The sequence below is a fragment of the Fundulus heteroclitus genome, unplaced genomic scaffold (genome assembly GCF_011125445.2).
Source record: "Fundulus heteroclitus isolate FHET01 unplaced genomic scaffold, MU-UCD_Fhet_4.1 scaffold_84, whole genome shotgun sequence".
NCBI classification, from domain to species: Eukaryota; Metazoa; Chordata; class Actinopteri; order Cyprinodontiformes; family Fundulidae; genus Fundulus; species Fundulus heteroclitus.
The window spans coordinates 1170175-1186093 of NW_023397296.1; the positions used below are offsets into that span (position 1 = coordinate 1170175).

A 15919-nucleotide genomic window follows, 5' to 3' on the forward strand; every position below is an offset into this window, starting at 1 on the left:
CAACCAATCGTAATGGCAGACCCAGGCACGCCGTCACAAAGCGCCGCCCTCTCAAACCACAACACACAGCACGTGAATATGTCGCAGCAAGGAGCGGCGGAGGAAACGGTCCCAAAACGGGGTTTTACTAGTTCCCCAGCCTGACAGAAATAAACCAGTGATTTGTAATATTTGCAGGGAACCGGTAAAAACAAAGTCTGGTAATGCAACCAACCTGTTTCATCACCTCAGCCGCTCACACCCGCAGCAGCGCGAGCTGTGCGGGAAGTTCTTCCAAAACAAAGCAGGTATAGTAGCTAAACTGGGCTCCCTTTTTTGTGTTAAAATGACAAAGCGTCCAGGCGACATAAGGACATCACACATGCAGTAACATGCTTCATAGTGATGGATATGCTGCTGTTGTCTGCAGTTGAAAAACCTGGCTTCAAACAATTACTCGCCACTCTTGATCTGCGATATAAAGTTTCGGGACACAAGTTTTTCTCTAACAGCGCTCCCTCAATTGTGCAACGAGTGCAGGGAATCAGTGCAAAATTAACTGCAGTCTGCGTCTTCCCACGCCACAACCTCGGACCTAAGCCCTGCGTCAGCCCCTCAATTGACTATATAGAAAGGGAATGAAACCTGAGGAGTAACTAGTGTACTATTCCCACCTAAATAGGCTATTTTATTTATTTATTTGGTACATTTATTTTGGTCACTTTTCTGGTCACTTTAGTTTATTCTTTGTCAGTATTTAATAACATAACTCAGGTCTCTTAGGTTATTTTTCTTTAAAAAAAAATCTGTTATGGTTAAAAAAGTTGGTTAAATAAAGATTTAATTGGAATTCTGTGTTTGTGTTCTTTATTAAAATTAAATCATTTAGCAATATCATAAAATGTCCAGGCAGAGCTGCACGTAAAATATGGTTTTAAATATTTTCAATAATTATCGATATCGATCAATATGCATTTTTCTTTATCGATAAGCTTTTTTCTATATTGTCCAGCCCTACGTTTGTTCATTTTCAAAGTGAGGAAAAGCGAACAGTGCTTGGCTCGGGGCTGTGAGCAGAGACCTGCGCGGCCGAAGTCGAGCTTCAGGTACCGCCTGAACGTCAGTCTGGTAGCTCGTCTAATGGGGCTGTTAGCTTGTTAGCTGGTTAATGACAGGAGCTCATTTAGGTATGTAACTTTCCCGGATGTGTTCGGATTAAAAGAAAAGTATTCCGAAAGTACCGTTTATATGGGCTGAATATCAAATAATGCGACCATGACGTGCGTTTACTCGCACCAAGCTTTATTCAAAATAAGAACTCTGACATTAGCAGAGTTGATGATTTCCATAAAACAACAGTAAACATTTTGCACTTCGTGCGGAAAAAACAAAAACAAGCGCAGAGGTGCGTTGGTTCTGGTCTGGGTCCGTTTCTGCAAGTGTGAATCGATTTACGCTGACTGGCTTTGTCCTCCTCACATGAGAGTCAGAGGCTACTGTGAGGAGAATATAAAAATAACAGTGAAGATGAGGTTTGCTGCTGACTCACCGATTCTATTCATAACTTTTATGGACAGAATTTCTTGGCACAGCCAAGGTGTTGAAGGGATCCGTTTTGGTGGCCTTAGGATTGCGTCTCTGCTATTCACGGATGACATGGTCCTATTGGCTTCATCAGGGCGTGATCTACAGCTCTCACTAGAGCGGTTTGCAGCCGGGTGCGAAGCGGCTGGGATGAAAATCAGTGCCTCCAAATCCGAGACCATGGTCTTGAACCGGAAAAGGGTAGAGTGCCTCCTTCGGGTTGGGGAGGATGTGCTACCCCTAGTGGAGGAGTTTAAGTATCTTGGGGTCTTGTTCAGGAATGAGGGGAAGATGGAGCGGGAGATCGACAGGTGGAATGGTGCGGCGTCTGCTGTGAAGCGGGCGCTTTATCGATCTGTTGTGGTGAAGAGAGAGCTGAGCCAAAAGGCGAAGCTCTCGATTTACCGGTCGATCTACGTTCCTACCCTCATCTATGGTCATGAGCTTTGGGTCGTGACCGAAGGAACGAGATCCCGGATACAAGCGGCCGAAATGAGTTTTCTCCGTAGTGTGTCTGGGCTCTCCCTTAGATATAGGGTGAGGAGCTCAGTCATCCGGGAAGGACTCAGAGTAGAGCTGCTGCTCCTCCACGTCGAGAGGAGCCAGTTGAGGTGGCTCAGGCATCTGGTTAGGATGCCTCCTGGACACCTCTTGGTGAGGTGTTCCGGGCACGTCCCACCGGGAGGAGGCCCAGGGGAAGACCCAGGACACGCTTGAGGGACTATGTTTCTCGGCTGGCCTGGGAACGCCTTAGGATTCCCCTGGAGGAGCTGGCCCAAGTGGCTGGGAAGAGGGACATCTGGGCCTCCCTACTGAAACTGCTACCCCCGCGACCTGACCCCGGATAAGCAGAAAATTATGGATGGATGGATTCATTGGCTACTGGTTCACATTCAGATTGATTTTAAAATTATTGATTCACTTTCTGTTTTTAAAGGTCCCCTTAAATCACATCTTAGCTGCTGTGGGTGCTCTGTGTAAGCGCCGTTGTAAACATAGAGTTGAAGTGACAAAATTGCCGTAACTATTGCTGTGTATGATATTAATAAAAAAGAAATTACTAGATCGGAATGCTGGATCAGCATTGATCATCTGAAATCCAATCCAGCAAATAAGTCAATATCTGAGCTGATATCCATTCCAGGTATCCGATCGGTGCATCTGTATTTGCAAGCAGAAGGTCTTACAAAACAGCTCAACAACCAAACACAATCTTATCTCCCCTGACCCTCATAATAAAATATTGTAGTTGATTATTAAAAAAATTCACATCCAGGGAATGAAAACACCCCCGATCATCTTTAATCTACAGGTTTGTTTATCAATATAGGCCTGTAACCTCATTTGTGACTGTGGCTTACTTTCATCATGCCTTCCTATGGTCTGACTTTCCCTTCAGCTGCGACACTTGAAGCATGCTTTGCGCCTCATGCTGCGTCTTTACGCATGATCCAGCTGCTGATTTTTTTTCTTCCCTGTTTTGAGCTCCATGTGCTTCTAGACTATTAGTTTCTGAATTTTTTTGTCACTTTTCACAGCGACAGGTTTTTGTCATCTAAGTCTCCGCCCTGACCATACATTATATCTCCTCTATTGTGCAAGGCTCTCAAGTGCTTAAATACCCGTGCCAAAGGTTTGAAATTGTTGTTCAAGCAGATGTTTTGCTTGTTGTCCGAGTGAACGGAATGATTACTTTCTGCTTAGTTTTCAACCCACTAATAGTGTTAAAGGCCTATTGGAAATAGTGCTTTTATTTAGAAAAGATTCCTGGATCAATGAACGCTGTTCATTGATCCACTGATCCACTCCATTGATGAACTGTGCTTTTTTGTTTCCCTTTTTGTGTATCTGCTCTGTCTTCTCTAACCCCCAGTCGGTCAAGGCAGATCACCGTTCACACTGAGCCTGGTTCTGCTGGAGGTTTTTCCTTCCCTTTAAAGAAGAGTTTTCCTCTCCACTGTCGCTTCATGCTTGCTCAGTATGAGGGATTGCTGCAAAGCCATCGACAATGCAGACAACTGAGCACTTCGCTCTCAGACTGCAGGTCTACTGGTGGTTACTAGAGTCTCTAAAAGTAGAATGGGAGGCAGATCCGTTAGTTATCAGGTTTTGGTCCGTGAGGCAGACACCATGTCTACTTGTAAGACTAAACTTAAAACTTTCCTTTTTGACAAAGCTTGTAGTTAGAGTGGCTTATGTTACCCTGATCTATCTCTATAGTTATGCTGCTATAGGCTTAGGCTACTGGATGACATCAGGGTCTATTTTTCTAACTCTACTAAGTTCTACTGTTATCCAATTTGCATTGCTTGTTGTCATTTCAGCTTTTAACTTTTTGTTCTCTCTCTTTTTTTCGTCATAGTAGGTACACCTGGTCTGGTGTTCTGTTAGCTGTGTCAACATCCAGGGAAGACAGATCACCCGCTATTACCATCTAATGTAGAACAGATTACTGGATCAATGTGTGCGTTTGTGCTTGTTTGTCTCTCTTGTTGTGTATCTCCTCTGTCTTCTCTAACCCCCAGTCGATCGAGGCAGATGACTGTTCATACTGAGCCTGGTTCTGCTGAAGGTTTTTCCTTCCCGTTAATGGGGAGTTTTTCTTTCCACTGTCGCTTCATGCTTGCTCGGTATGAGGGATTGCTGCAAAGCCATGGATGACACAGACGTCCCTGTAGCTCTAAACTTCTTCAGGAGGAGTGGATGCTGCTTGTCAAGACTTTGATGCAATCAACTGGGTTCCCTTATATAGGATTTTATTTGACTAATCTGTATATTCTGACCCAATCTGTATAATCTGATTTATTAATTTGACTTCGGAAAGTGCCTTGAGATGACATGTTTCATGAATTGGCGTTATATAAAAAAAATCAAATTGAAAATTATTTATGTATTGTAATCCCAGATACAATGAGTATAGACATAGCTTTTCTAGTTTTATGCCTCATTGATTCCTAATGACAGTAGAAAAAAAATGCTATTTGGAAGCGGATTGTCAGGTCCCAGCATAATTTATCCTGCCGTATTGAGGTGGGTGTACTTTCTTTTTTACATTGGTGCGATGCCCGCAAGAATAAACAGTTGGAAATATGTCCAAATAAAGACTGTAAAGGTCTCATTTAGAGGGACGAGGAGGAATGAGAGGTCTGAGCTGACTCCCCCAAAGTTACAAGTACCTCAACATGCCCCTTAAATGTATGCACCTAAATTACGTGTGACTTTAATTATGCGCACCTGAATCAAGTGCAATGCGACACAGCATCCCACCAAAGCACTGCTCGTTCTATGTCAAGATTGATCAAAATTGCAAAATAACCTTAACTTTTAGATTGAATTAATTTACTAGGTTTATTGTTGCTAGCGCATACTCCGTGCACCGGCTGCTTAAAGGCTCCCACATACTTGGGTGTATTGTGCACATACTGTGAGGTTGGCGGCGGCCACGCTGGCTCTCCGTGGACGTTTTAGCCTTCGTAATTGAGCGTACTGTTGTCTACATTTATTGTGGCAAATTCCTACAATTTCCACACTTTCTGCCATTGGGACGAACCGGCGAATGGGTGGTAAAATGTGTGATTAAAATTTTACATTAACAATCCAGAAACAGCGGACTAAGTGGTAAATCCCGAGGGGGTGGGCTGTGTGTTTACATCAGCAAACAACTGGAGTAAAAATGCTAGATCTGTCGGCAGATACTGCTCTCCGGACATCGAGCATTTGACTGTTAACTGCAGACCTTTATACCTGCCCAGGGAGTTTACTGTTGTTAGCATCACTGCTGTTAGCACCAGCGCTAATACTAAAGAGGCTATGAGTGTTCTGTATTGGACTATGACTGAGACTATGACACACGGAGGGTGTTTTCATCATTGCTGGGGATTTTTCCCAGACCAATATGAAGACTGTTCTTCATTTCAACCAACACATGGATTTTCCAACTCGGGGAGAGAACACTCTGGACTTAGTTTACACCAATATAAAAGACACATTCAGAGAAGCCCCGCACCTCCATCTCTGCTCTTCAGACCACCTATCTGTAATGCTAATTCCTGCATACAAGCCCCTGCTGATAACAGCAGTGAAGCAGGTGAGGGTGTGGACTGAGGGGGCCATTGAGGCACTCCAGGACTGTTTTGAGTGCTCTGACTGGGACATGTTCAAAGCTGCAGCAACAAGATCAACATTGATGAGTATGCCATGACTGTGTCAGCCTACATCCACGACATCATCACCACTAAGAACATCATCACCCGGGCCACCAACGACCCTGGATGACTGAAGAGGTTCAACAAACGCTAAGCGCACAGAACTCAGCCTTCAAGTCTGGCGACAAGGAGGCACTGAGGGCAGCGAGAGCCAACTTGAACCGTACCATCAGGTTAGTGAAAGGGATCCACAGTTGGAAAATCCAGGATCTTTTCCACAAAGCCAGCAACACCAGGAGCATGTGGCAAGGCATACGGGCGATCACAGACTACGACACACCCTCCCCCTAGGTGGGTGCAGCTGATGCTGACTTCCTTAACTTACTAAATTACTTTTTTGGGAGGTTTGAGGCACTAAACAGCACTCCAGCAGGGAAAGTTGTTCCCCATCAGGAAGAGGAGGCACTCGGCCTTGACATAGTCAACGTGTTGAAGACTCTGAGAACAGTCAACCCGCGGAAGGCCCCAGGCACTGACAACATACCTGGGCGGGTGTTCAGGGAATGTGCAGGTCAGTGGGCTGGTGTCTTCACAGACATTTTTAACACCTCGCTGGACCAAGCCACAGAGCCAGCATGCTTTAAGTCTGCCTTCATCATTCCGATGCCAAAGAAACCTCAAGTCACCTCATTTAATGACTACCGGCCTATTGCACTGACTCCGATCATGATGAAGTGCTTTGTAAGGCTGGTAAAAGAAGACATCGTCTCCAGACTCCTCCCAACATTCGACCTGTTCCAGTGTGTCTACTGGCGGAACCGCTCCACTGAGGATGCTATCTCCTCCGCTTTTCACCTAAGCCTGGCACACCTGGAGGAGAACACTGCCCATGTGCGGATGCTGTTCCTGGACTTCAGTTCAGGGTTCAACACCATCATCCCACAGCATGTGGTAGGAAAACTGAAACATCTGGGCTTCAGCACACCCCTTCGCAACTGGCTGCTAGACTACCTCACCAACAGGCCTCAGTCAGTACGGGTGGGACAGAACACCTCTGATGTCATCACGCTCAGCACAGGCTCCCCTCAGGGCTGCGCCCTGAACCCCCTGCTGTTCACACTGACACATGACTGCGTCCCCAGGTTCACCACCAATCACATCATGAAGTTTGCAGACGACACAATTGTGGTGGGCCTCATCAGAGACAACGACCAGGACTACAGAGAGGAGGTGGAGCAGCTGGTGGGCTGGTGCAGAGACAGCAGCTTGATCCTGAACGTGGAGAAGACAAAGGAGATCATCATCTACTTCAGGAAGAACCGGCCTCGCCACCCTCCACTGCTCAACAGCTCAGCTGTGGAGGTGGTCATCAGCACCAAATTCCTGGGGGTGCACAACACAGACGACCTCAGTGACCCCCGTAACCCCACCATGGACTGTTCTCCCTGCTGCCCTCTGGGAAGAGGCTTTGAATCATTCATGATTTTCTTCAGCAGACAAAAAAATTGCCATTAGTGGCAAGTTTGTCCATTAAAGCTACAATGTACTTTCTAATCCCCCAGCATTAGTCGATGACTTGGTCATCGACTAATGCTTGGTTGAATAATAACTACTAGTTGTGTTTCATTTACCAAGTTTATTTACCAAGTTTAATTTTGTATTGGTGAAAAAACAAACAAAACAAATAAAATAGAAATAGAAAAATAACATAAAATACACAATGACATAATTTATGTGAAATTCCAGCTGAGTGAAATGGGGTGTGTATGCTGCACATTTGTGTGCTTTTACCACTGCTTAACTTTTCTCTCGCGCTGTCTTTTACAAAATGCATTTTGGATTTTATTGCATTTTGCGTTGATAATGCGGTTTCAATTATGTTTTTTTACATTTTGAATCCCGATTTTATTACATTATTATATCAATCAATCAATCAATCAATTTTATTAGTCAACTGCAATTTGCACTGCAATCGAAAATTCAGTTCCAGTACAACCGTCCATCACATACTCTTAACAAACATTTTGGGGGAACGATTAACTGAGGCCTTGCGTTGCCAGGAACGCAGCCAGTCGGCCGCTCCTACATGAGCGCAAGCCGTTAGGTGCGTTCCTCCAAACTGCCCCAGACCCCGCTTTACACGGGGTCCCCAGGCGCTGCCCTTGAATCTGTTGAAGAAAGATTAACACTGAGGGAGTGGAGGGAGATAAAAAAGACAGGCGCTGCACAATTTGTGTTTCCACACAAAATGTGAAGCATCCGACAAAAAACCTCATTTGCACGAAAAGCACAAGCAATGACGAGACACATATATGCAGAAAGGTAAACATTTGAGTGCTGGTCGGGTAAAGTTATCTGTATTTGTGAGCATATTTGTGTCTGGGTGCATGTTGTGTGGAAATCTGTATGTCCATAAGGGCCGTCCCTCCGGCAAGCAAGTGTCCTTGATGGAAAGTCTATCACTTCGCAGCTCCAGCTTGACGCCTCCACAGATGTCAGCAAGGAAGGTGGGGGGGCAGGGGATTTGTGCGATGTCGCCATAACAACTCAGGGAGAATTTGATAGTGGTGTTGTGATATTACCGCCAGGATCATCAAAATAATTGATCTCAGAATGAATTCTGAACAGTGGAAGGGTCACAAAGGAATTCCACTCTGCCCGTAACACGAGACTCTCAAGGCTTGGACGGCCCTTTCTCCCAGCAGGAGGTCAGCTGTGAGCCCTCCTAACAGATAAGACACAGCACAGACAAAGAGCCCAGATCACTTCAGCTTCTTCTGCAGACCTGTTCAGCTCCACTACAGCTCTCAAGGAGAGGGGGGAGCCATGTGACTGAAGGCCTCCCGGAACCATCCATGGGGCCTGGAAGAGGCCGCGAGCAGAAGGGAATGAGCCTTTCTGAAACTCAGTTCCTCCCTGGCATAGGGAGAAACTGCCAGCCGATTCAAAGATAAGTCTCTAACTTCTGCTTAAAACAGATGCCGAAGTGAAGGAATCCGTCTATGCCAGCTTTGTTCTGCTTTCTCAGCGCACCACAGACGGAGCTGGTTCCAGGCAACGCAGAGCTGAAAAGCCGGCACAGAAGCAACGTCCCTATGCCGAGGAGAGATCTGCTTAAATTGTGACTGCAACCGGGGTCAGTCTGCCTGGAGGACCAGGCCTCCGACCCGACCACGCCGTTAGCCACATGCTGCTGCAAGGCTAACGCTAGCTGCCAAGAGCCAATCGCTAGCCCGCTAGCACTAACCAACAACTTCTCTTTCAACGCCCCTTCCGTGAATGGCCAAACTGAACAGAACTGAAAAGGACAGGTTTGGGCAGCGGTCTGAGGGTGAAGAAAAAGGTTTATTGGGAAAATGTTTGTAAACCGTGGTGTTTAGAACAAAGACCTAACCAGTAGCTCGTGCTAACCAAACTGCTATTAGCCTTGCTAACATCCGGTTTCGGACCCCTAAAAAGGAGTCCGTTTTAAAGCGTAAAGCGTAACTGTTCTGCTCTGCCATCCTCCGATGGTGTTATAAGCCTTATTCCCGCATCAATATGGTATATTAATGCCGGTTTTCAAGGCAATTTCGGCAACTTTATGTCATAACCTCTTAGCTACCGAGTTGCTGCAGCGACCCCATGCGCCCGGAGGGAGAATCGCATTAACAAACTCGGTCGTAAGGGTTTAAATGATTTTACAGGACAAACCGGTCCTCAGAATATTATTTTAACAAATAATGTTTTGTTCAACTTGGACTTTGCATTGTGAATGGATTGAAATATATAGCAAATGTTTTAACTCCATTCCATGTTTTTGTTAATCAGATCTGCAGTGAACCAGGATTCACTGAAGTATTCTGATTATGATCAACCACTTTTGTTTGTCTTTTGTTTTGTTTTGCATGTAAATAGTTCCTTAGCTTAGCTTCTTTTTATCTTCATTTTGCTTAGTAGTTTAGTTAAGTTTCACTAGCCTAGTAGAGAGGGTTTCTTAATCGAAATATTGTGTTAATTCAGGTAAACAGCATTACAGTGATGCTCTCTGGATGTTCATTTTATTTCTGTTATTAAATTCTTGAACTTGAAAAGAAGCTGTCACTCCTTTATTCTATGTGTGTGCAGGTTTTGCTGTTAAAAGATCGCTAGTGCTCGAATTCATCCCTTTCAACCGTTGTCTTGATATCAGCTTAAGAGCTGATCATCACCAGACAATACTTAACAGACAGAGAGTTATTTATGAAACATTAAATAACTTTAAACAGTGTATAATTGCACAACAGTGGGGAGTCTGATTTGAAAAAACTGAATTTGTTATGAGAACAAGCTGAAACCAACTTTTCTGTCAGCCTTAGAGTCTTTTCGCCGCTGGCTCCAGGATCCAATATTCCAATAATCCAATCGATGGGCTAGTAACGTTCACACTTCCAGGTTTTATCCCATCTCACCTCTGTGTACCACAACCGCGGTCAGCTTATCAAGCCGTCCGTTTTGTTCATTCAACGACCTCGTGATCGCGTTGACTGCCGCTGGCAGTCTCATCAAGGCCATATTGACCGCCAGCAGCTTTTGAAGGTGTTGATACATTAAATATCCTCCGAGGCCAAAAAAGAGGAATCCAAGTATCGTAAATCCGAATAAGTAGACATCTTCGACGTCCTCAACAGAATTGAGAGGCACACCGTGGACCATTTCTGCCACGGATCCAAGATGTATCCTGCAAAAAAAGTTCCGTCGGGACAGGCACTACATAACGCAGCGTTACAAACATTTTTTTCTCATGCTGGCCACCACCAACAGACTTAAAGGAGCAATAATAAATTTACTGTAAAATTTACAAAAATCATTCTCATGGATGGAAGTAACATTCCCTGTAAACAAGTGGTCCTCTCCATCAGCAGAGTCTTAGTCAAGTTTTTCTCCTTTCAAAATTACTGTTACGGTCCAGAACAACTTCAGAGCTTACTTCCTGGTTCTTGAGCCAATCATATGAGAGTTCCCAAAGTTCCCAAATCAGAGTACAGCATTTGGTATTTTATCTTGGTAAAAGAGCAGCAGTCTGCAAACATGGAAGCCAGTAAGAGAAGCAGACCAGAAATAGAACAGAAGACAACATCATATATCTATCCTGTGTAAGTAAAAATTCAGTGGTGTTTCACAGCAGCAGTGTGTGAGCAAACAGGTTGTTGTGTATGTGTTGCTTCGATTTGAACCACTAGGTGTCATTATTTATTTCTGTATTAGGAAGTGTTAAAAACTATGATACTGTCTAATATAATTTATTGATTAGGAAATTAAAATTGCTGATAAATTGCTGTAATTGGATGGTTATTTTTTTTATAAATTTACATCACCCAAAAATTTAACATTGTATTTTGCAGTGTCTTTCAATACAGACAAACACACAAAACAGCTTGTATAAAAACACTTGTTAACATTAAGTGCTGTATGTTTTTATAATAATTTCTGTCCACTGATGTTTTTCACTGTATTTAAATTGTCTTTTTCAGGTCACCTGATGGGTCCGGTTCTCTGTCACTCCTTTTGTAACTACATGGGTTTCCCAGCCATCAGCACTGCACTGGAGCACCCCCAGCGCCCCATCATTTTATCATCCTACCTGCTGGGAGTTACTCTATTTTTCTTGCTGCTCTTTCCATTAACAGACCCTTCCTACTATGGTGTCCCTACTCCAGTCTGTACCCTGACCTCATCCCCCAGCTCTCTTTGTTTCTCTTGACCCCTTTGTCTACCTACACAGGCTTATCTGCTTTTGTCCTGTTGCTGTGCAAAATTTAGGCAATGAAGGGACTGGTTTATGTTTTTGGCAAACTGTTGTTGGTGTTCTTCTGCAGTTTGAGTCAACTTATTAAGTGCACATTATTTATTGTTCCTTTTATGTGACATGAAATAGCGACATGGGAGGCAGCTGGTCACCTTTCAGAATGCGTTGAAATTAGGGTTAATGTCCTTGGGACCATTCTGTTCCATTACTTTGTCTTACAGAAATCATCTTCATGTCAGAATATTGTACCCTGTCACATTTCCTTATGTAGCATAGTACATTTTTGTCCACAAACACTGAGTCAAAATTAGTAAACATGAATATGGTGTACTTATTTTGTTATTAAGTCGCTTTCATCTCTGCAAACTTATCAAATACTTTATTTTGAAGTTATTTGTTCTGACAACCAAAATTTGCCATATGATGGTGGTTGAAGATCTGAAAAGGTCTGGGTTTAGTCCCCAGTCTGAGGCAGATAACAGAATTCATGCTATGTGTTATGACATATAATTTCCCTTAATGCCATTTGTCCCCCCTGACTGCACAATGACATTTTAGGCAGGAGTTTTGTTATTTCTGGCTGCACAACCCTTCAGGACTAAGCACTGCTGTAGCTGCATTCAACAACAGAAATATATCTGGGGTAGAATGTTAAAATATATCCACTGTGTAATTTGCCAAAATTGTCTCGGGTGTATATTATGCATTATTTTAATTTTTATGGTTTGATTTTAAACAGCCAGTATTTTTGCTATTTTTGTAAAGCAGAAGTTCCATCTTTAATATATACTAAATATACAGTGCTATTCAATACATTTGAATATCATTGAAAAGCATATTTAATCCAGTTGTTCAATTCATCAGTTGAAACACATTATATAAACCCCTTTTCCATTGCCACTCAAAGGCCTAGGGCTCTTCAAATCCATGTAGAATTACCATGCGTTACACATTTGTAATGTGAAAATGAAGCAAGTCTCCTCTCTGCTGTTTTTGCTCTGACTGCATGCAGGGCTTTCAGGCAGCTGCCTGTGCCTGTGAGACAGTTCTGAGGGATGTAGGATGGGACTCACAGCAGCTGCCTGTGCCTGTGAGACCGTGTTGAGGATTGGTTGAAAGGCAGTCACTAAGTAGGCAACACTGGACTGTCGTCTCTAGTTTTCCTTCACTGCCACAAGCAGCGCAACACACAGTAGCCACTAGTAGCTTTATGCACTAGCACAGGGATTCCCAAACTTAGCGAATTGTGATCCCTAAAATAACATTGCCAGAGACTGGCGAACCCCTATTTGGCAGGTTGGGGGGAGTAGTGGGTTTTTTTATGTTAATGTTTTGGAAATTCCGAGAATAAAGTCATAAAATTGCGAAAATAAAGTAGAATTTTATGAGAATTCCAAAAAGAACGCTTTCTTCCCCCTGTGTTAAAATGAGGTATATTGAGCTCTTGTGAAGTTATACTTTGGTATCAGTTTCACAAATAAGGGAATAATTATCATTTGTAGCATCAAATAATTATGACTATTAGGACTTTCAAATGATTGAGCAAAGAACTTTAACTTTGTTTTTGTCATTTACAAAACAAAATTGTATTACAGCCATTGTCGATTAGAAAAAGTAAAAAAAAAAATGGCCACAGAGAATTACATTTCTACAAAATAAACATAAAAAATTGAGATTAATTTAACCTATTTGAGAGAGAAACAATTTCTGATGTTGAATGATCGAAAATTTTGGAGAATTATTTTGTTCTACGATTAAAGGCATAAATGCCCTACATTGAAACAAGTATACCTCTGACATTGTAAAGTCAGAAATGTGATCATCATCTGGATCATCTCGCGTCCCACACATGATGTCTTAATTAATTTTTAACTGACTATGATTAGAATAAGTTAGCAAATATATAGTATGCTATATCATATGCTTTACATTGTTTTAACATATTTTTTTAATCATTATGAAGGTGTGGCGGCGTGCCATGTTCAATTACATGTACCAGAAATCCTTTACCTGCTTTAAGTTTATTTTATTTCCAAGTTATATGAGCCACATTGGAACTCATATTCTGATTTATTGAAAATGACTGTATAATAACCCAGTGTTTTTGTGTTTTACTCGGTAGTCATTGAGTTAATTTGTTCGTGAAGGTGGATGATGGAATGGTTTTTCTTCTTAATCTCTGGAACATGACATTTTTAGACAAATGCATAACCATTTAGTCCAGTCCAGTTACCTCTATGCACAACACGTTTCTTACATAGTTTCAGAATATAAGCTTTTTCTTTTCTGTCTGGTTTTCATTGACAGTATGGTTAAATTCTTATTTTCTTTCATGTTTTCTGTTTTCAAAGTTTGTACTTTTTATAAATTGCATAGTACAGTATTTCTTAGCAAATAATGTTTTAAAGTTTACGGTTATGACCAAATAATTTTATAATTTCATCAAGGGTCTTGCTAAGTTTTCCAAAACCATTATCTACAGTAGCTATCAAGATTTAACAGGTTTTACTCTGCTGGTACTTTTTTTTGTAATTGATTAATATAGTGCCCTTCTCAAAAACAAACCAATGTAACTTGAGAGGGTCGGATCCATCGCTGAAAGTGTCATGTGACCTAGAGCGGTGCTGTAGGTCACATGATCCATTCTAGGTTACAGCAGTCTAAGCTCAGACTGCCATAACAACATAAGAAAACATGTATGACACTTACCTTATCAGGCATATTTTTGCTTCTTTGATGTAGGATCTAATCTAATGGGGTAAATGTGGCCTTGTCTTTACAAGTAACTGTATGACTTCTCAATCTGCTGGTCCAAACTGGCCTACTATTGGATTCCAACACACGGAGGGAGACCGTTTAATTTTGCAGTGTTGCCATTGGCCCTCATGGGTGCTAAACCTGGAAGTTACAGGTCTAGTGCCCCAGTGGCCAAAACATAACATAGTGCTGCTTTAACTGCACAAAAAAATTTAGAACTTCATCAAGTTGTCAAAACAGGGTAACATTTTAGCATTAATCTGGCACTGCAGCACTCCACATAATAATAATCTTTTGCAGAAACTCAGGTCCAGCCAAAACATTTGTCAGTGTCAAGGAAAATTGGAATAAAAGACTGCAGGGTACCATTCAGACGCCGTATCATAAAATGCTTAGATTTCAGATGACTCCAATAACAATAAATTATAGTCTTCGTGATCAGGACATTCCTAGTATCAAATACCATCCACAAAGGACCCCAAACATTTTCACAGCCAGCAACAAACTGATGGAAAACATGAATAACAGTATAGTGCATAAACATTAGTTCAGAATTCACACTTCTGAAGCCTTTTCATCTAAATATGTTCAAACTCTATGTACACAGGCCAAAACACTAAAGTGGTCTTTGTGGGAGTTTTGGGAATGTTTTAGGCCTCAATTTGTGTGTGAGCCCTTACTGTAACAGTTTGTGGGAATGGAATTTCAAAGGAAAATCCTAAATTAAGGGGAATTGGGAACAATCTAATAAAATTCTGAAGGTGTAAATGTCTCAACACCTACTTTGCTCAGGCCTTTAGTTATAAACACAGCTCAGTTCTTTGACTATAACCACTGTCTACTGCAGACTAACAGCAACACAGGCAACTACAAGTGGGAATAATCTAATTTGCATTCCTCAAAAAAAAATGCTGGTATTATACAGAAACTATTAACATTTCTGGCCAACTCTAAGATATAAACCAGTAGATCTACAGCTAGAAACTAAAACTGACAAGCTAGGTGATCACTGAAACCTAAACAATTTAAGATTTTGGGTTCTTTAAGCTCTGTATTACCAGTGAAAGTGTTAGTTGTGTCTAAAGTTGATAGTACATCTATCACATCTAAAAGAGTAGCTTTGTGATATTAAGAATCAGGCTGTCAGTCTCAAGGACATGGTCTTGGGGTAATTTGATGTTTTTAAAGGCAAACACAACAGACTAAAGCTCGTCACATCCCTGTCTGATCAATAAAACCCTTTTTTTTACTTGTCAGATTAATGGTATCTCATGTCTTATAAGTTTTACAAATTCTCACATTGTGCTTCAAAGTATTATAGGGTATGTTTTCAGGCAGTGAATTATTTGCTTTTGTTAATAGCCAGGACGTGACACTGATGTGATTTGGTAGAGTCCTGGTAATGCATGGATGCAGTGCCAGCCATACTTTCTACTTGGGCAGTTAGATGAAACAAAGCCACTGCCATTTTTTTGCTGATGTAGTTCTGGTTAAAAGTTCACGTCAATTCCGATGGGCATTAATGATTCTCTTTTATTTCAGTAGCAAACTGAGGCTTAGTGACTTTTGCCGTCGACTCAGACTTAATTCCAAATATTCTAAGAGAAAAGAAAATCACCCAAACAAGGTTAAAGAAATAATTTTTTTAGCAAATCCCCTGACATTTAAACAATCCCCTGCACACGGG

The 15919-nt window shown here is 42.1% G+C and overlaps 1 protein-coding gene across 4 annotated transcripts in view; it reads left to right on the forward strand.

Moving 5' to 3' along the window:
• The window catches only part of rce1a (Ras converting CAAX endopeptidase 1a), a 146307-nt gene extending 130819 nt beyond the window's left edge, over positions 1-15488 (forward strand). For all 4 annotated transcript variants that reach the window (XM_036134522.1, XM_036134523.1, XM_036134521.1 and 1 more), the window contains one exon: positions 11201-15488. In XM_036134522.1, the coding sequence (XP_035990415.1) occupies positions 11201-11430 (230 nt within the window). In that variant the 3' untranslated portion in view covers positions 11431-15488. The remainder of the gene's footprint in view (positions 1-11200) is intronic.
• Positions 15489-15919: the final 431 nt, after the last annotated feature.